Genomic DNA, 21,026 nt, shown 5'->3' with positions numbered 1-21,026 from the left:
ATTGAAGAAGCCATTATGGAAAAGAGTGGCATTTCCCTGAGATATGAGAGGATCTTGGCAGAGTGAAAATAGCCTACACAGTGCTATGGGTGCCCCACCACATGACCTCGCCATTTACGCCTTCTGCAAATTCCCATGGCATCTTGCTGCAAACATCAGAGTCCCTATCTGAGAATGTGTTCTCAACCTACATCCCTCTCACCCATCCTAGAAGGATCTTGAATGAGGATTTTACATAGTTTCCTAGAGTTACCTCAAAGGGTTTGAACTAGTCAGGTGTGGTGGCCCATGCCTTTAACCCCAATAGTTGGGAGGCTGAAACAGGAGGATGGCAGGTTCAAGCAACTTAGCAAGGCTGTCAGAAACCTAGTGAGAGGCTGTTTTAAAACAAGAGAAGGGACTGGAGGAGGGACTGGAGATGACTATGTGTTGATGAGTATGATGATGATTTACTCTGCAAACACTATAGAAGGATTGTAATGAAGTGCTCGGGTTTGAATCTTGGTACTGTTTATCATTTTTTCTATGGCTTTTAAAAAGTTGCTAAATCTCTCTGGGCCCTAGTTCTTATAAAATTGAGGAAAAATATTTGTTATGAGAAGTAGAATAGAGTAATTCATATAAGGCGTCAGGTGCTGTGAAGGGAGCATAGCAAATGTTTAGAGAACAATATCCTTGTTAGCATTCATTGTGTATTAAGCGCCAAATTTTCTCTTTTCTTGTAAGTTAAAGTTATCAGCTATATTGAATTTACTGTAAAGAGCAACAAACTATGTAATTGCATCTAAAATTTCAGAAAATATAACCTCAAAAATTATATAAAGTGTCCCTTCAAGAAAAATATGTGCTTCGTGGGGCATGGTGGTGCACGCTTGTAATCCCTGCTCCTGGGAGACGGAGACAGGAGGATCGCGCAGGTTCGAAGCCAGCCGTGCTGGCTTAAGAGACTCTGTTTCAAAAGTATAAAAAATATATATATATGTGCTTCTAGCCAGGCGTGGTGGCCTATGTTTGTAATCCCAGCATTTGGGAGGCTGACATAGCAGGATCACAGTTCAGGGACAGCCTCAGGTACTTAGTGAAGCCTTTTGTAACTCAGTGAGACCCTGTTTCAAAATAAAAAATAAAAAATAGGACTGGGGGTATAGCTCGGAGGTAGAATGCCCCAGGATTCCATCCCTGGTATCGGAAAAAAAAAAAAAAAAAGGTATGTGCTTCCAACCCTCAGGCATCTGTAATCCCAGTACTGGGGACTTAGCATGACACTCTGAAACCTAGTGAGAGCCTGTTTTAAAATAAAAAATGATAACAACAACAACAGAAATAGACTGTGGGTGTAGCCTGAAAGAAGAGTGCCTCTGGATTTAATCCCCAGTATTCCCTGTCACCACCCCACACAATGCTTCCAAACAAGATGTCATCATACTTCAAGCTAGATAAAAATATACATTAGAAAAAAAATTGCAAAACATCTAAAGCTCTCTGCATTTTTTGAGAAATCAGGCCAGATACACCCAAACTTTCCAGAAGCAATGCCCAAAAAATTCTCTTTGTAACTGCGTACTCACTGAATTTGTTCTTTTGGTTTCGGTTTCCTGTAGAGAAGTGGCAAAGCCCTTTCTGCTTTTGGGTGTTCTTGTATTTCACATTTAAATGATCTGCAGGGAGGCGGGAGCTGGGGGAGAAAGGAAATCCCCAAAATTGTGTAGAAAAGTTTATCAGAACCTATCACAGTTAAATAAAGGGACAACCCTTGTCAACTTCTCTTCAAAGCAGCTTTCTTATAAGCTCTGAAGGATTTCTGCTCCTGATTTTTCAGTTAAGGTAAGATCAGGGCAAGGATGGGAAGAGATTTACTAGGTTCAAGTGGTTTTTACTGTATTATATCCAGGAGAGGATGCAAATTAGCCTGATGTACTACATATCAGGCAAGGTAAAGACTAAATTGTGGTGTTACAGGCAGCAGAATTTATTCTGTGTCTGCTACATTTGTTTCGTGCTGAATTAGATGCAAGCATGAGTGGAGACTGAGCTGAGAAGATGAAATGCTGTAATACTGTTTTCCTTTCTTTGCCATTTCATGATCGATTGCAGTTCAAAATTGCCACTTAAGTTATCTTCCTATTTACTATAACCTGATTAGGCTTATTTAAACTGCAGCCCAAAGATTTCAAGAACTTTTATTGTAATATTTTCATTAAAAGAGCAATGAATGAGATACAATGTAAATAGTTTTCTAACATTGTTAAGGACAATAGAACCAAAAAGGAAGAGAGAAAAAATTGAAACTTGGCGTGAACAATGAAGAGGTTTCATGAAAACAGTAATTATGTTTTTTAGCCATAGGCTTGTATTTTGAAGGTAGATGGCTTCCTTTAGAAATGATTCTGACTTTTTTTTGCTTGGCACCTACTCAATTGTTAACCCTTTCTGTGCTGGATTCTGTTTTGACAAATCTGTTGCTTCAATTGTTAGGAACCACTTATATCAACACTTGCCCACCTGGACCCCTCACTACTGTCTGGCAATTTCATTCATTTCTGGAATTCTCCCTTCATTTGAATTTTTATGATGTCACATGCTTCATGCCTATTATGATTGTTAGGTTTCTATTTTCTCCTTAATATGTCTTTTCTGTTTCACAAAACTCAAGCCAAAAACAACACAAAACAAAGGAAAAGCAAACAACAATATATAAGACCTAAGCTGGAATCACACAGATGAAAAAGAGAGATAGTTTCTTCTAGAAACTCCAACACCAGCACTTCTGAGTATTTTCTCTTATATTTCTTGGCATTGTGCGCTCTCTCTCTCTCTCTCTCTCTCTCTCTCTCTCTCTCTCTCTCTCTCTCTCTCTGTCTCTCTCTCTTTCTGGGACTGGTGATGATTGAACCAGGGGCATTATTCTACCTCTGAGCTACACCTCAGCCCTATTTTTATTTTTATTTGAAACAGGATCTCATTAAGTTGTGGGGGGGGCCTCACTAAGTAGCTAAGGTTGGCCAAGAACCTGCGATCCTCCTGTCTCAGCCTCTCAAGTACTAGGATTACAAGCGTGGGCCACCAATGCCAGCTAGAAACCTTTCTCTTTTTTTTTTAAAGGTGGCAGGTATACTGACATAGATTTATACTTGTTTTCTTCCTTTTTTTTTTTTTTTTAGGAAATAGGCTTAGTGTGGTGTGAAATGCCAGTGGCTAGTAGTTAGATGCAGTTGGCTTGTTACAGTGCTGGGAGTAGACTTCAGTTCTGCCTTATTACAAAGCCAAAGTATACATTTATTTTATATGAATTTTAATCCATTCTTACATTGTTTTCATTTACAAAAGTTATGGGACTCCAGCAGAGTTAGAGAGAACACTTCCCAGGGTGCACATCACTGGCTGAGTTCCGAATGGCAGAGCAACAATCATGCGTGTGGTTTGAATACATTAACTACATGAAAAAGTTTTAGAGATTGGACTCTGCTAAAAGCAGTGAAGATGTTATCCAGATACTGTTTGGGGACTACATATCAATACTATTATTAATACAGATGCACAGTGCTAATGTTATTCACGAGAAAGTACAAACCTCAAATTAATTATCTCCCTCATTAGTAACATTGTCCCAAAGCCTAAGAGTTTGTAAGCCAATATCTATTTGCAGATTTTGCTTGTGTGTCTTTTGTTTTTCTAGTTAACTGTTGTAGATCATCATCTACAACACTCTAGAAGTCCTCGTAATCAGAATTCTGCGAGTAAAATGTCAGTGTTGCATTGGAATTGGGTTAGAATAAATAAAAGAAAAGCAATAAATGTTTTCATATAACGAAGTCATAAGGAATCAATCTAGGGGCTTTAAGAGCTTAAAAACTAAGAGACGACTGTAATCCAAAGCCAGTGGAATGATTCAGACTCAAAGTTCCAGAAGATTAGACTCAGGAAATGGGTTTCTCTATATCCACTGCATATGTAAGGGCCAGCAGGGGAGGCAGCAGCGGGGCTGTGAGGGCCCGAGGCCTATCTTTGCTGCTTGTTTTTATCTTTTCATTTCTTCAGAAACTTAGGACAAGCTGTAGAGTAGTATGTTTGCAGGTTCACTAGGAAAAATGGCTTTTTCTGCTTAAATCAGCCCAGCCCACCACATCCCTGGCAGACAAAGTAACAACTTTGACATGACCTCAGAAGTCCACATGCTTGAACCCTTGTGCCTCATTGAGAACACTGAAGAGCAGCTGGTGGTCAACCAGGAAGCCCTGGAGATCCTATCGTCCATCACACAGCCACTGGTGGTTGTGTCAATGGTGGGCCTGTACCGCACGGGCAAATCCTACCTGATGAACAAGCTGTCTGGGAAGAAAAAAGGTGAGTGCCATCAGAAAAGCTTTGTGACCTCTGTGTCCACCCACAATGTCAGCATCCAGCTGAGTGGGGGAAAGTGAGAAAGTTCAAGGTGGGCGGAACATTAAAAGTCAATGTTTGGTTCCATATGACCCAGCTATACCACTCCTGGGTATCTACCCAAAGGAACTGAAACCAGACTATCAAAGTAATGCAGACATATCTATGTTTATAGCAGCACAGTTCACAATAGCCTAATTTTGGAACCAGACTAGGTTTCCATCAATAGCTGGATGGATTACAAAATTAAGGGATATACACATAATGGAATTCTACTCAACCATAATGAAGAACAAAATTATATCATTTGCAGGGAAATGAACGGAACTGGAGAATATTATCCTAAGTGAGATTAGTCAGTTACAAAGAGCAAAAGGTCAGATGTTTTCTTTCATATGTGGAATCTAGAGAGGAACTGGTATATAGGAAGGACTCTAGAGAAAGGAAGAGAAATCCTAGGAGCATGATGGACAGGACCTATAGGTGAGAGGTGGGTGAGGGGAGGGAGACTCAATGAAAAAAACACTACAATGAAAATGATGTACATACACAAATTTATCAATACCAGTATCATTCAGAACTTTGATGTATGCTCACAATGCACTAATAATAATAAATTCAAATAAAAAGCCGCTGGGTGTGGTGGTGCACGCTTGTAATCCCTGCACTTGGGAGGCTGAGACAGGAGGATTGTGCAGGTTCAAAGCCAGCCTCAGCTACTTAGTGAGGCTCTCAGTAACTTAGTGAGACCCTGTTTCCAAATAAAATATAAAAAAAATAGGTCTGAGAGTATAGCCCGGAGGTAGAAAGCCTTTGGGTTCCACCCCTAGTACCACCAAAAACAAAACAAAACAAACAAAAAAAAAACAAAACAAAAAACCTGCTGGGTGTGGTGGCACACGCTTGTAATCTCAGCATTTGGGAGGCTGAGACTGGAGGATCTCGGTTCGAGGACAGCCTCAGCTACTTAGTGAGGCCCTCTGCAACTCAGTGAGACCCTGTTTCAAAATAAAGAATAAAAAATTGGGCAGGGGGTGTAGCTTGGAGGTCAAATGCCTCTGGGTTACACCCCCAGACCCGGGTACCCCCCCCCAAAAAAAAAGCCAATGTTTGGGCCACAGCTAAGGCTTTTTATCTTTGTGACATAAAGGACAGCTCTCTGTCCTCTCCATCCTGAGGTATTACCTTTTTTTCTTCTCTTGGACTTAATGTCTCACTAAGAAAAACGTAATATGTTCCCCTTATGAAAGACATAAATGAAATAATTGTGATATGTGTAAAGTATAAAAATTTTTGTAGCATGATGCTATGATTAAAGAATCATAAAATCTACAACCTATAGTATTTGGCATTGTTTTCCCACTTCTATATTATAACTCAGTTCAGTACTTGTGTTTTCTGCTGTCTCCTTGTTTTGCTTTCCATAAATTCTTACCTAATGATCAAGTACCCCATCTCCAGAGCCCTTCTTCTATTACGACCTCGGCACCTTCTTTTTCAGGCTTTTCTGTTGGATCCACAGTGCGGTCTCACACCAAGGGAATATGGATGTGGTGCATGCCCCATCCTGAGAAGCCAGGCCACACCTTAGTTTTGCTTGACACTGAAGGCCTGGGAGATGTAGAGAAGGTAAAGAAGGAGGGCTTTTTTTTTTTTTTTCAATTAACCTTCTCACCTCTGAGTACTCTAACTTACTATTTGAACAGTAGACATGTGGACCTTTTCTAACTCTATGCTGGTGTTTACTGGGAAAAACACCTTGCTTTGTACCACTTGATCATTTCCTAAATGTTCTCATCATATACCTATTTTAAGCTACACAAGTGAAGTCACTAAACTCAGACCTGTGAAGAGATGTACACAATTTGTTCTTTTAGGTTGGATGAACTGATTCTTGCACATAAACAAAACTTTCTCTTGAACAAACATAGTTTTATATTTTTGTTATTTTTTTACTTTGGATTTATCAAAATTAAAAAATGGAAGGCCATAAGTTAGCTTCAGTTTCTTCATGTCTGTGATGTGGATAGAAATTAATAGCTAATATCATAGCATTGTCTTGATGAGATCAGTAATACGAGCTGCCTTGTGGATAATAGTTGCTCAATAAAATAGATGTAAGTATTGTGCATATAGGCCAATTTTGTTCCTGATTCTGGACAGCCCTCACTTTAAATATTCTATCTACTCCATTAACTGTGTTCAGTTCACAAATATCCAACAGTAGTTCTAAGAGACACTGGTGAGTTAACAATGCATGGATCAATATAAAATTATCAATGATAAGACTATGCAAAGTTCACCTGTCCTATACTCACCTTTGTCTTGCTTACTGTCTGTAGGTCAGGATCTTATGTTTAATTATTGCTCATAATAGAATGCCATGAGACATGACTTATGTTTATTCTGATTTCTAGGTTGATGATAAGAATGATACTCAGATCTTTGCTTTGGCAATCCTACTGAGCAGCATCTTTGTGTACAATACCATGAGCAAAATTGACCAGGGGGCAATCGACCTACTTCAGTATCCTTTTGTGGTCCAGGAGAACTTTTGTGCTCAGAGAACTCTGTTAAGTGGCTACACGTCTACAAGGCCCTGTGGATCACAAAAATGAAAATAGGATAAACATTGAAAATACAAAGAAAAGAGCCCTCATATTTACTGACATAGAAATGGTTTGGCTAAATATCAAAGGGGAAATAAAATTTTGAGAAAGTATAAAATAAAGTTTAGGAGTTGGGCTTGATGGTACATAGCCTGAAATCTCAGGACTTGGGAGGCTGAGACAGAAGAATCAGCCTCAGCCACTTAGTGAGACCTTTTTCCAAAATAAAAAATAAAAAGATCTGAGTGTAGCATGAAGGCAGAATGACTCTAGGTTCAATCCCTAGTTTTAAAAGAAAGGAAGAAGGATAAAGATATACAATAAAATATGAGCTTAAGTGCTGCCCTGTATTTGCAAATGTTTCTTAATTGTATCTCAGCAATGTGACAGAACTGACAGATCTGCTCAGAGCAAGAAACTCTGCTGACCTTGATGGTGTTGAAGATGCTAATGATGTTGTGAGCTTCTTCCCAGACTTAGTGTGGACGCTGAGAGATTTCTACCTAGACTTGGAAATAGATGGAGAGCTCATGACAGCAGATGAATACTTGGAGAATTCACTGAAGACAAAACAAGGTAACAGGGCTTTAGTTTGGGGAAGAGAAAGAAAAGTAGCCCTGTAAATTATTTATTTTGTGTATTTGGTCAAATGTATAGTTTTCAATATATACCCATCTGGCTTTCTAACAAAATCAACAATGAATATTATTAACTTAGAATGAATTACAAGGTCCCTGTTCTTGGAACAAATATATTTCCTTTTCCTCCTTTCCTTTCTTAGTCACCTTTTATTCGTTGCTTAAGGCTATAATGATACACTACATTGAATAACACCAGATGAAAAGACACTTACTGAGGCAAATAGATTAAAGTGAATTTAAATTCTAGACAAAATAACTTCCATGTTTCCTTCTCCAGGTAGTGGTCCAAAAATTCAAAATTTTAATTTGCCCCGCCTGTGTATACAGAAGTTCTTTCCAAAAAGGAAGTGCTTTATATTTGACTCGCCCACTCATAAAAAGAAACTTTCCCAGCTGGAGACACTGCAAGATGATGAGCTAAGCCCTGAATTTGTGCAGCAAGTGGCAGAATTTGGTTCCTACATCTTTAGTCATTCCCGGGTCAAGATTTTTCCAGGAGGCATCAAGGTCAATGGATCTCGTGAGTACCTTTTGAAGAATTTTCCTCTAAAAGTTTAAGAGACACGTAAGAGTCTTCTTGTAGTGTCAATGTTGACAAATGCATCACAATTAGCACCATGAAAATCATATGCACCATCTTTTTACAGTTACATGCAATAAGAACAAAATGAAGGTAAGAGGAGTTAAAGATGTTTTACCCATCAGTGTTCTACTGTTGAACTAGACTCACTCACAGGGACGGCAGCATTTCTTCAACAAACATACTGAATTCTCTTTACGTGTTACAGCTTTTGATAAGCACAAGATGATCAAGGCACATGTGTTCCCTGTAGAAATGGAACTTGTTTGATACAAAGGTTAGACAAAGGCCCCAAATGCTTAGAACCCTAAAAGATATCTCAGCAGGTTTCTTGGTCTAGTTTTTCCTAAGAACTCTATGTTTTAGAACTTTGAAAATAATTGCTACATTATAAAGAAAAGTTAATTGCAAATAACAGGGAAGAAAACTAAGTAAGTTCCAACAAAAAATAAAGCCAGTCTAAATTGTTTAATTTTTTCCATTTTCAGGAGAGATTATCTCACCAGCTTAACTTAATAAAGTAAAAGAAAACAAACTCTGAAGAAAATGGAAAGCTGAGGAAAAGAGAAAGAGAGGGAAGATAAACAGGCAAAGGGCTATAGCATTCCAACGAAATACATATGTATGACTTTTGTGTAATAATCTTATTTCTGCATAGAGGAGAAGGAGAATTAGATATGAACAACCACATAAATGTTGAAAATTTCCCTATTGACCTCTTTGAGCGCTGTTCCTTTTTCCAAACAAGGAAAGTCTTGGCTTCTTAATCAAGGGAACCTTTCTGAACTACTTGACTACTGTTCAGAATGTTGAAAAAAATTTTTTTTTGTGGTACTGGGGATGGAACTCAGGGGCCTTCTACCTCCATGCTACACCTCCAGACCAATTTTATATTTTATTTGGAAACAGGGTCTCACTAAGTTGCTGAGAGCCTCACTAAGCTGCTGAGGCTGGCTTTGAACCTGCGATATTCCTGTCTCAGCCTCCCAAGTACTGGGATTATAAGTGTTCACCACCACGCCCAGCAGAATGTTAAAAAATGTGAAGCCATGCTTTGTTAAGTTCATGTTCTCAGAGTTGCTTGACATAGATGGTGGACTCTTTTTCTGCAAGTAATACTGATTTCTCTTCCCTCTGTAAAGGTCTAGGGAGCCTGGTGATGACCTACGTCAATGCCATCAACAGCGGAGGTCTGCCTTGCATAGAGAATGCAGTCCTGGCCTTGGGCAAGGTAGAGAACTCAGCCGCAATACAGAAGGCTGTGGCCCACTATGACAAACTGATGGGCCAGAAGTTACAGCTGCCCACAGAAACCCTCCAGGGGCTGCTGGACCTTCACAGGACCTGTGAGAGAGAGGCCATAGAAATCTTCACAAAGAACTCTTTCAACGATGAGGACCAAAGTTTTCAAAAAGAATTGGAAGTAATTATTTTTGTTGTTGTTCCAGTTCAAGTTCCTGAGCATTGGGGTTAATAGAAATATTGCTATGAATGGTAAAATAGGACTTAATTTTAAGATGCAATTCCTACTAAACTAGAAAATATGGATAATGACTTCTATTCCATGATATCACTTCTGAAAATGAACAACAAACATGTAAATATTATGCACTCTATAGAGTCTGAAGTTTTCACATATTCTTGATGATTGGCATTCTAATTGGAACAAGATAAAACTCAGGGTAGTTATGATTGGCATTTTTATGACTACTGATGATGTTGGACATTTTCTCATATATTTGTTGGCCAACTTTTCACATATGCATACAACTCACCTTTGGTGGTGGTACTGGGAATGGAACCCTTCTACCTCTGGGCTACACTCTCAGCACTCTCAGACCTTTTTTTTTTCTTTTTTTTTTTTGAAACAGGGTCTCTTAAGTCAGTGAGGCTGGCTTCGAACCTACAAAATCCTCCTGTCTCTGCCTCCAAAGCCAGGGGATTACAAGCGTGCGCCACCACGCCTGGCTACAACTCACCTTTAACATATTACTCTAATGGATTAATCTTTAACTGGCTTTATTTCTTTAAAAATTATATTGCAAAGCATTAATTTTATTTTCTATTAATGAAGCAGGTAAAATTTCCATTTGTCAATTGCTAATGTGATTTATCCAGGAGTAATAGAATAAGGTGATACCATTCCAGCAAATTATTTGATTCCACCTTCTCAGTAAAGGTGAAAAAAAAAACACACTGGAACAAAAAAGTTTTAAACAATAGGCTACATTGAAAACTAAGGCATGAGGCTAGAGATCAGTGGTCATAAGAATATATCTAAAGCAGAAGAAAATAAGAAAACCAAGTTTTAGGAAATTTCCAACCCTAAAGTAAATGTCATTTCTCATAGAGCATAATCCTTGCAACTTCTCTGGTTTTCTGGGAAGAATATGGTCTTGCCTTTATTTCTTTAAATTTCTAGAAAAAAATATGTAGATCCTTTTAAAAAAAACAATTTCCAGAAATACTGATGTTGCTAACATCTCCATGGGTTTTTGTCCCTTTGAAGACCCTACTAGAAGCAAAGCAGAATGATATTTGTAAGCAGAATGAAGAAGCCTCTGCAGAGCGCTGCTCAGCTTTACTTAAGGATATTTTTGGTCCTCTGGAAACAGAAGTGAAGCTTGGGGCTTATGCTAAGCCAGGAGGCCATAATCTCTTCCTTCAGAAGACACAAAATCTGAAGGCAAAGTACTATCGGCAGCCCAGGAAAGGAATACAGGTACCCTTAGTTTTTTCTTTGATGGCTCAATGGAGAGAAGGCTCGATGGACCCTTCTCTCAGGTTCAGGCTGGGTACCTCCTGCATGAAAAAGATGCTCCTTGGAATAAAAAATAAAAATGTTTATAGCATTGCTAATTACCATTTCCTAGTTCTAACTGCAAGTTATGGGAAGTTGCTGGGGCCCCTATTTAATAAAATTACTGAGTAGAGAAGGAAAAAATAAAAGGTATCTATGCTCAGAGATGAGGTTTATGTTCTTGTCTAGGAGTTACTCTTTTTTTTTTTTTTAAATAAGCATGTATGGGGAAATTATATGCCTGGTGTTGGTGTTCAAGCACAGAATTTTTGCTCTAACGATAGCTGTGGGATTAAAATAACCCCTCACCAAAATCACCAGATTTCTTATGGTCCAAAATATTCATTGTAACAAAGGGACCTTTTTTTTTTTTTGCTACATAGGGCAGAATCCTAATAATCAAAACTTATTTAAGGAAAATAAAAATGATCGGCTTATGTAAACCAAAATCAAAAAGGTTTAATTTGTTTCAAGTATGTATAATTTTGAGAATTAAAAACAATGTTGCCTATTTCTCCCCTTCCTTTTTTTCTTTCCAAACCCCTACTTTATTTTTTGTTTCATTTTCTTGGCTGTTAGCTTCATTTTCAAAATGACTCTCGCCCCATGGCAACAAAGAAACCAAAAGGCCTATACTTAGCCCACCCTTAGTGCCCCAAGTCTTAGGTGAGAGGGCATGTCTTTCCCAAATCCATGCCAGTCTTTAGAACTCTCGAGTTGAAGTCTTTTTCCACCTCTGAGTCCTTTTCATCTAATTGGCCAAGCCAGCTTCCTGTCCACAGCTACCTAAAGGCTCGATGGACCCTTCTCTCAGGTGCAGGCTGGGTACCGCCTGCATGAAGAAGATGCTCCTTGGAATAAAAAATAAAAATGTTTATAGCATTGCTAATTACCATTTCCTAGTTCTAACTGCGTGTTTTTGGGAATCCTAGGCTGAGGAAGCTCTGCAAAAATATTTAAAGTCCAAGGAATCTGTGAGTGATGCTATTCTACAAACAGACCAGGCTCTCACAGCCAAAGAAAAACAGATGGAAGGTAAGAAGAATACGGTAACCATGGAAGATGTACAAGGGATTTCTACATATTTAAAGTTAATAGGTCCTTGGCCCACCTGAGATCATTAAACTACAGCAAGAATGGCAAAGATGCTTCTTAGTTACTGGGGCCCTTTCCGAATATGGTAAAATCAGGAGCAATATACTATCAGAATAAGAAAACAATCCCAGGGAATTTCCTCTGTGGAGTTGGAACAATAACAAATCTGAGTGGGAGGCAGGCTGGGTGTGGTGGTACATACCTGTAACCCTAGTACTTGGGAAGGTCATAGGTTTGAGGCCATAAGGCAATTTAGTAAAATCTTGTTTCAAAATAAAAAAAAATATAATAGGGTTGGGGGTGTAGCTCAAAAGTAGAATATTCCTGAGTTCAATATTCTGAATGCCAAAAGAAAGAAAGAAAGAAAGAAAGAAAGAAAGAAAGAAAGAAAGAAAGAAAGAAAGAAAGAGTAGGATATAGAAGGAAGGGGCAGTGTAATCCTTAGAGGGTTTGACTTTTTCTTCTTTCTCCTCAGAGGAACGTAGGAAAGCAAAGGCTGCGATCGCTGAAGCAGAAAAGTTGGAGGCAATTCGTAGACAGAATGAGCAGAGGATGCAGGAGCAGGAGAGGCTCCATCAGCAGCAAGTGAGACAAATGCAGATACAAAGAGAAAACTTCCTGGCTGAGCAACGGAGGGCACAAGAACGTCGGCTAAAGGTATTTATCAAATGTTCCATCTCAGGATTTAATTTTCTCCTCTCTCCATAAAAAAAGGAGAGAGCCTGAAACAATGGACAGGGGGGAGAGGCAGTCTAATATGGTGGCTAAATGCCAATATTTCACACCCTTGGAAGTTGTCAAACTGCCTTCCAGTGAGTAGGATCCACGGTGTTGCTGCTTCTGCAGACCTGGTGTGAAGCTCCTCTGTGCGCACCCTTATGATTGACACAAACAGCATCCTGACTCTTCCTCTCATTTACCAGTGTACCTGCAGCTACTGGTTTTTCAGAAGCTACTTCAAGATATTTCTGAGATTCTAGCTCTTTCCTGGAGAGCAATATGGGCAACCTGTGGTGGATTTTTTGTTTGGTTGTTTGTTTTTTTGTTTATATCCTCAATCTTTTCTTCTATTTCTATGACCAAGAGTGTGGTGAGCTGGAACATACCATTCATTTAAGGCTCAGACACTTCACCTGACGGCATGACACCTAGTTGTTTTTCTGTCATCTTCTTCTCTTAAAAATATATCTAACCTTGTACAGTGTGCAACTGAGAATTGAAGTCAAGAATTGAGGGAAGACTGCCAGAGGAAACTGTGTGGTATAAGGAGAAAGGGAGCTTTGGGTTGAATTCTAGAGACAAGGCTATTACAATGATTGAGACACAAAGTTTCTGGAGCTAGAGAAAGAGGAGGGTGACTAATGATAGAAGAATGTCGGACAAACATGCATGGAATAGCTATTCAGGGACTGCATGTTGCTACTGTGATATAGACAGATCAGTGATATAGTCATCATGAAGATAGGGCCTACTCTTTACTAAGCCTTTTAATTTCTCTTTAACACTTCTTAGGAAGAGGCTGAAAAGCTCAAGCAGAGGCACGAAGCTGAAATGAAAAAGATTCGCAATGAGGCCCTCAACCTCCAAGTCACTCACAACTCCACAAATGACACGTGTGTCCTGCTCTAAAGCGTTGAACATCGGAGGTTCCTTTTCTTATTTTGTTTCACTGAAGACACAAAGAGAGAGGGCACTCTAGAATTTGGGGAAAACAACATTAAAATTATCTCAAAGCCTCCTGTCTGATCTTCCATATATCTCTGGGTATTGCAAGTTACCTAGGGTGTGTTAACCAGAGGAGCTCAAAGTCGTGGGCTCCCCTGGGCGTCATGTGCTGGTGCACACGTGCTGGAAGCCCGCAAAGGGAGGCACCAAGAGTAGAGTGGAAACAAGGTACAGTTTTCAACTGGGTGGAGGCTGCTAGACTATGGACAGTGGCATTGTCCAAGACAGCACTGTCCAGTGACCTTCTGCCTAGAGAAATTCCAAGCTGAAAGCAAACAATGCTACAATGAAATGGCATCTTTAGATGATGGAGAGTTTTGTTTCTCTAAACTTCTCATATCAAAAAAGGTCTGAACTGGGCATGGTGTTGCATGCTTCTACTCTCAGTACTTGGGAAACTGAGACAGGATCATTGAATAAGGATAGCTTCAGCAATGTAGAGAGACTCTCAGAAACCTAGGAGACCCTGTTTCCAAACAACAACAAAAACATAAAAATAAAAAGGGTGGGTGTTGGTGACTGGCCTGTGGCACACCCGAGGGAAAAAGAATGACTCAGACACAGCAGATTGAAAGGGGATGGCCAGCGGACCTCACTCCTAGGCACAGGCCCTTCTGTGGTCCGCAGCTTTTATTCATTCTTGAAGGGGGAGGTTGAGGTAGGGATACTACTGTATTTGTGCAGAGCTGGGAGGTAAAGTGTAACTCGTAAACATGTAGTGAGGGCTAGGAGTTAAAGTCTAATTGAGCTGACCCCAGAACAATTGCAGAAAGTCCTGAGATAGCTGTTAGTAATAAAACCACTGAAGATGTGCAGAAGATCCTTGAGACAATGTTTGACAAGTGGAATATTTGGGAGTAGGTGCTGGCAAGAGACACAGGAGCTAATACCGTGGAAGAACTTGCTTTCAGCAAGTCCATCTGTCTAATTATGGCTTTCCACAACCCTTAGATCTTTCCAAGGCAAACATTAACCTGTTCCTGGCAGTTGCATTCTCCACAGGAGGGGTTACATTCTGGAAGTAGAATTCCCCTGAGTTCAGTCGCCAGTTATCCCCCCCCACACACACACACACACGCAGGGCATCTGCTTCAGCTCTACTTCTGGACTTGTCCTGAACTTCAAAAAGTACTAGCACATTGGCTGAGAATTTGTTTACAAATACTCCAGAATTATCTTTGCAAGTTGTGCAAATCGTGAAGGAGAAAATTAAATATATTTTAATATTGAAGGATATGTCAGAGTAGAAAATAATAACTTTTTGTATTATTACTACTCACCTTAAAAACAAATTTTTAATATCCTAAGACTCAGAATATTTAATTCATTTAGCCAAGTGTCCACACCTTGGTGCTCTTGGCCTAAAAAACTTGATATATAACCCAATACAGTTTCTGTTGTATCTCCTTCACAAATAATTAGGGCTTTCCCCTCTTTAGAAACCCCCAGAGGAGCATGTTGCTTTCCCACGGCTTCTTTGAATGTCTCAAGGAACAGAGGTGTGTCACTGAGCGCAAAGGACAGTGGAGGCATCGCAAGGTAAACATGAACTGCTTCTTGGTACTGCTGAGCCTCCTGATGGAATAAAGTCCTGCTGACTTCTCCATTTGACCCTCACAGACTTATGGTTTGCAGAATTACAAAAGCATAGACTTCTGCTGTTTTGATCTGCTATGTGTGGTAATTTGTTATAACAGCAATAGGAAACAAATGTAACTTTATCAGTTAATAGTATGAGTAGTTGTCAATGCCAGCTGATATCTATTTAGGATTTATCATGTTCCAGTGGCAATAATTTATCTAGTGATCTCAAAAATCTTATGAATATACAGCATTGTTTTATTACAATTATTTTAAATGTTTATTATTATTATTATTATTAAACTTATTCTTAAGGCATGAACAATGTCATTAACTTGATTAAGTTACATGATTTACCTAAAGGGAGAGCCACAGCAGACCTTTTGAATCTATATTTCACATAATAGTCATATTGTGATACTATCTTGTCTTGCTTAGCAAAACAAAAATACATACATACATACATATATATATATATTTTTTTTTGTGGGGGGGGGGTTCCTGGAAGCCCTTCTGCCTCCGGGCTACACTCCCAGACCTATTTTTACATTTTTATTTTGGAAACAGGGTCTCCTAAGCCAGCATGCGCGGCTGGCTTCGAACCTGCGCGATCCTCCTGTCTCCGCCTCCCAAGCACGGGGATTACAAGCGTGCGCCACCATGCCCGGCAAAACATAAAAATATTTTAAAAATATGTTAAAATCTAGAGGTGATCATTAAATAATTAAAATTAAAAATAACTTCAAAAATATAAAAGTACTCAACACAAAAAAGCAAAGAAATTTTAAAAATAAAAATTTAAAAGTGTGTAATGACAGAATACACAGATCACCAATTGAATAAAATACAGTTTTAAAGTAGACTATACTGGAAATATATGGGGTAGTGATGAACTTCTTAATAGAATGAGAAAACTGAATAGTCATATAGAAAAAGATAAAGTTGGAGTCAGACTTTGCATCCTACACTAAAAAGAAAATTGGCAAAAGTATAAAGTATAAAAATATGAGATGCATTTAAGAAAGCCAATGTTTTATAAGTCCACAAAAGAAAGCCTTTATAAATGTGACTTAAAACTGTCTTGAAACATCACTTTAAACTGTATCTCAGATTCAACATAATCTTTTCCTTCCTTTGCAAGTAATATTTTGATAAATTACATCACATTGGCTCTATTTTTCAAAATTGTGAAATATGATTCATATAGAAGTCTGTATGCTCCACCCAGGACTTCTCATGAGAACAGAAGCACGTTCCATACACGGCTTGCTGCTGCTGCCCCTCTGAGCACCAGGAGAGGTGATGCTGGAAGAACCAGACATAAAATTTCTAAAAGATGTTAGAGTTTTTATTTTTTTCCTGAACTTCACATCAGTTCAAAAACTTCTCATAAACATTTATTGGTTTAGGAAACCATTTCAAATTATCCTTTCTCAATATCCTAACTCTCTGGCTGAGACTTCCTGAATATAATTTTAGAAGATATTCTTGCAGGAATTAGCAGCCACAGAGTTAGAATAAAGAACTCCAAAGATACTTTTTTTCCATTACTAAATTTAAAAAAATCTTGCTTATAGTAAGAAAGAATGAATTAGCCCTAGATTCTTCTCTAGACTCACATCTTTATACCTGCATAAACAAAATCAAAATGAGGCAGGGAGGGAGGGAGAGAGAGAGAGAAGAGAAGAGAAGAGAAAAGGAGAAGGGGGGGGAGGGAGGGAGGGAGGGAGGGAGATGGGTGAATCTATTTGGATCTAGTTGATAGATAAAGGACTTGTAATTTGGGTTTGAGTAACGTGCCCATCTATTAGCTACCTCCACCTCTGTCTCAGGAAGTGCAGGACCATTGTACATAACCCAGCTTGGGTTCAGCTTTAGAAACTGCCAAGTTTAATTTGTAAAAGGAATGCAAAATTCTTATTCTTAATAAAACTATATCTTGAATGGGGCAAATATTATAAAAGTGAGAAGTGATCTGTGTAAACATAATGTTACAAACAAAGCATTTGGGTCTCTTTACTCTGCTCATTGTCTACGTGAAATTTATCAAATTTCTACACCAAATTGCCAGTATAGCTAAAATACTTTATCTGGGATGCCATGAGCTCTTCCTGTAGAGTCATTCAATATTTGGAGAAAAAAATGTGTTATAAGTCTGAAAGTGTATGCAATAATATCAGAGCTTTTAAAGAGATACTTCTACATTAGATTACATTTTACTGGCAAAATGTGTCCTCAGGTGTTGAGGGAGAAAAACTAGCATTGCCCAATTTCAATAATCTCAAGTAAAGACAATTTAAAAAGCTGATCAAATTTTGTCAATATTATATAAGAAGAGAAAATTGTAACATTAAATATAATGAAAGGGAGTGTATATGCTCACTTTAATTAAAGGTACATTTTCCAATAATAATATTATTGGTAGTATTATGTCACATATCAAAGGATGAAGAAGGATTTAAAATTTTTAATATAAAGTTTTATTTTGTTTGCTACTTGTGATCCAAATTTTTCCTATTAGGAATTTGAAATAACATCATGGAAAGTAAATCTCAATATCTAAATTTTGGTACATATTTTTACTTGTTAAGGACAAAGACAATTTTACAGAAATGTATTGGTAAAATTGGAAGTGATTTTTCATGTCTTCTAAGTCGACTCAAAACATTCTGGTCGAGAAAGGCAGCTATAGTCCAAAAATCACGTTGTTCTAGCAAAATAGCTCCAACTGCATCCATTCTGAAGAAAACAGAGATACAGTAAAAGAATCATTTAGTTACATCATTCTTACTCTGTTGCTCAGAATAATAGACTACAATTTGAAAATACATTAAAATGGTTTAACTTTCTATGCTTCAACTTTCTATGCCAGAATTATTGCTCAGACAAATTCACACATATTATCACAGATAGCCTAACAGAAGTATAAAACAAAAACTGAGATAAAATGCAAGTCACATTTGTCAGCTCTTAAAAACATGTTATTGGTTATGATTTACTTGCTTGTTTTAAATAAATATTTACCTTTGAGTTTATATTCTTACCTAGAGCTGAGAAATGAATCTGGAAGAATATTCATCAAATAATACTCATTAGTTGTGGGTGACAATATTAGGGGTTTTATATAAATATATACACACTTATGTATGTTATTGTTATGGAAAGAATATTCATGTTAATAACATACATACTTGTGAAGAAAGGGTGGGAGTGAAAAGCAAAGCAAATAAATGAATAAAAAATAGAAATGCTGCACTGGGGAGTGGGTAAAGGCTGTAAGAGGACAACACAGGTGGCTGACGGTGTGCGTGCAGCTCAGGGCAGTGGGCTTCAGGCAGCTCAGCGTGTTCATGTGGTCCAGAGAGACCTCTGCACGGAAGACCAGGATGCACTGCTTCTCTGTGCATCCACTCAGGACTACAGCAAAGAGCTCTCATGGAACATGGAGTGTGCCCCCACATTCATCTGCAGAAAGACGGCTCATAGCCTTTCTCGGACTGAGGGACCAAACCTCAGCCCCTTGCAGAGGCACTGGCTGTGAGTCACTTTCTCCTTCCTGCCACATCCTGTCTTCAGATGTTACCTAGCTACTCCACTGAGATGTTTCCTGATTTTAACTTGCCTTACAGATAATTTAAACCCCAGAAGTTGTTTCTTGTTCATTGTTTTTACTGACCATGCTTAGCATTTTTTAGATCCTGTAATAATACGGAAAAATCTAATCTTGTTTAAAGTAAGCATCTGTTAAAAGTAAGTATAAGGTTTACACATATTCTGTTATCATGTGCTCCTTAAAATATATTGCTTACGAGCAAACAGAACTAGAATTATCTGAGGTACTTGGCACAAATATGAATTTGGGGAAATTTTTAATCCTCACTCCAGATAATTTATTGTTGTTATTTTTGAGACACAGTCTCATCCTGTTCCCCAGGCTGGCCTTGAACTTGGGATCCTTCTGCCTCAGCTTCCTGAATAGCTGGCATTACAGGCATGAGTCACCATGCCCAGTTCAGATAAATTTTATCAATAGAAATTTTGAAAATTTTTGAATGTCTACACAGTATAATAGAATGATCTCATTCTACCTGTTTAATTTGAAGTTAAAATCTCCTTTGCTTGGATACCTTCAGGCCTCCTTTGCTGTAAGAACAAAAATTAAAAGCAAGCAAGCAAGCAAGCAAACAAACCCCCAATTTTTACAACTTTATAAACTCATATAGTTTTCCCAAGTTTTTTTTTTTAATAGTAAATCTAAGAAAAGTCTAAGAAGAAAAGAAGTCTTTATAATCCAGCAGGAAATATTTCATGTTTTACTTGTTAAATTAATAAATTTGGCCCAAAGCTGCCTGCCTAATATATCAAACTGAAACCTAATTTAATATATAAATAAATGTGTAAATAAACTGCAACCTAACTTCAGAGCAGTTATAGCCTTAAAACAGGCTGTTGGGTCTCAGTGAATCACTGAAAGCCAACTACTTAGACCATTTCAGTTTAAGGCGTTTTGTCACACCATGTACAAAAGCCAAGCTGTAACCTGTGGAGTTCTTTCTGAATACCACTTCATTTTTTTTTTTTTTTTTTTTTTTTTTTTTGGTGGTACTGGGGTTCCTGGAAGCCTGGAAGCCCTTCTATCTCCGGGCTACACTCCCAGACCTATTTTTACATTTTTATTTGGAAACAGGGTCTCTTAAGCCAGCGCGCGCGGCTGGCTTCGAACCTGCACGATCCTCCTGTCCCCGCCTCCCAAGCGCGGGGATTACAAGCGTGCGCCACCACGCCCGGCACATTCATTTTTCTTTTGATAAATCCTGCCTACCCCGGTTTCTGGGTGGAGCTCTCTAAATCACTACTGCTCCAGGTTTTTCTTCTAACAATTTCCTACTGGTCTCCAACAGTTACAGAAAAAGAAAAACAAAACTTGCAGAGTAAGTCTGTTAGAAAACCACTTGATTTTCTTTTTTGATAAAGATTTTCAGTTAACCTAGTCTTCTTGGTAATTTGCACCTTTTAAGATGTGCGAATACATATGAACTTGTATTACTTGTTTACTGGAGAAATAGTATATCAGGCCTAGAAAATTATAATTTATTAGTAATTTGCTATTAGTCTGTTATTATTGATAAAAAGTTAAGATTTATGAAGGCAATTTTTGTTTGGTTTGGTTTAGTTTGGCGATTGGACCCAGGGACATTATACTTCCAAGCTACATGCTAGACCTTTCTATTTTTTTAATTTTAAAATAGGGTCTATGATGCTGGGACCCTTGCTAAATTGCTGAGGCTGGTCTCAAACCTGCAAGCCTTCTGTCTCAGCCTTCCAGGTCTATATTACGATGCCCACCTCAAATTTTATATTTTAATGCCATCTTGTGCAAATTTTGTTTTTAAGATCTCATAGGCAATAGGGTTTGACTCCTGGAATCCTGTCTCTAGAATCTGTGGTGTGGCATTCTAGGGTTTCTCTTTTCTGATTCATTCTCCATCAGTTTCTCCCTACCAGTCTCTGTTAATTGCTCATTTCATACCAACTACTTCAATAAAATGCATTTATAAACTATGTGCTTTCTAATATTTCTGGCTTGGCACTATTGGTTTTTCCACCAATATCCC

General features: G+C 38.4%; 1 protein-coding gene across 1 annotated transcript in view; it reads left to right on the top strand.

Annotated features, from left to right (window-relative positions):
* Nucleotides 1-4,154: 4,154 nt before the first annotated feature.
* LOC308260144 (uncharacterized protein) overlaps nucleotides 4,155-21,026 on the top strand; it is a gene marked incomplete at both ends in the record, with an annotated part of 34,343 nt that continues 17,471 nt past the window's right edge. The window contains 12 exons of the mRNA XM_080691465.1: nucleotides 4,155-4,344; nucleotides 5,882-6,009; nucleotides 6,798-6,907; nucleotides 7,369-7,565; nucleotides 7,908-8,150; nucleotides 9,353-9,633; nucleotides 10,720-10,932; nucleotides 11,943-12,045; nucleotides 12,581-12,762; nucleotides 13,618-13,718; nucleotides 15,270-15,369; nucleotides 18,726-18,948. Of these exons, the coding sequence (XP_080547591.1) occupies nucleotides 4,155-4,344; nucleotides 5,882-6,009; nucleotides 6,798-6,907; nucleotides 7,369-7,565; nucleotides 7,908-8,150; nucleotides 9,353-9,633; nucleotides 10,720-10,932; nucleotides 11,943-12,045; nucleotides 12,581-12,762; nucleotides 13,618-13,718; nucleotides 15,270-15,369; nucleotides 18,726-18,948 (2,071 nt within the window). The remainder of the gene's footprint in view (nucleotides 4,345-5,881; nucleotides 6,010-6,797; nucleotides 6,908-7,368; nucleotides 7,566-7,907; nucleotides 8,151-9,352; nucleotides 9,634-10,719; nucleotides 10,933-11,942; nucleotides 12,046-12,580; nucleotides 12,763-13,617; nucleotides 13,719-15,269; nucleotides 15,370-18,725; nucleotides 18,949-21,026) is intronic.

The sequence above is a fragment of the Muscardinus avellanarius genome, assembly GCF_963383645.1.
Source record: "Muscardinus avellanarius genome assembly, chromosome: 3".
NCBI lineage: Eukaryota > Metazoa > Chordata > Mammalia > Rodentia > Gliridae > Muscardinus > Muscardinus avellanarius.
This window is presented reverse-complemented; position numbering and strand designations above follow the sequence as displayed.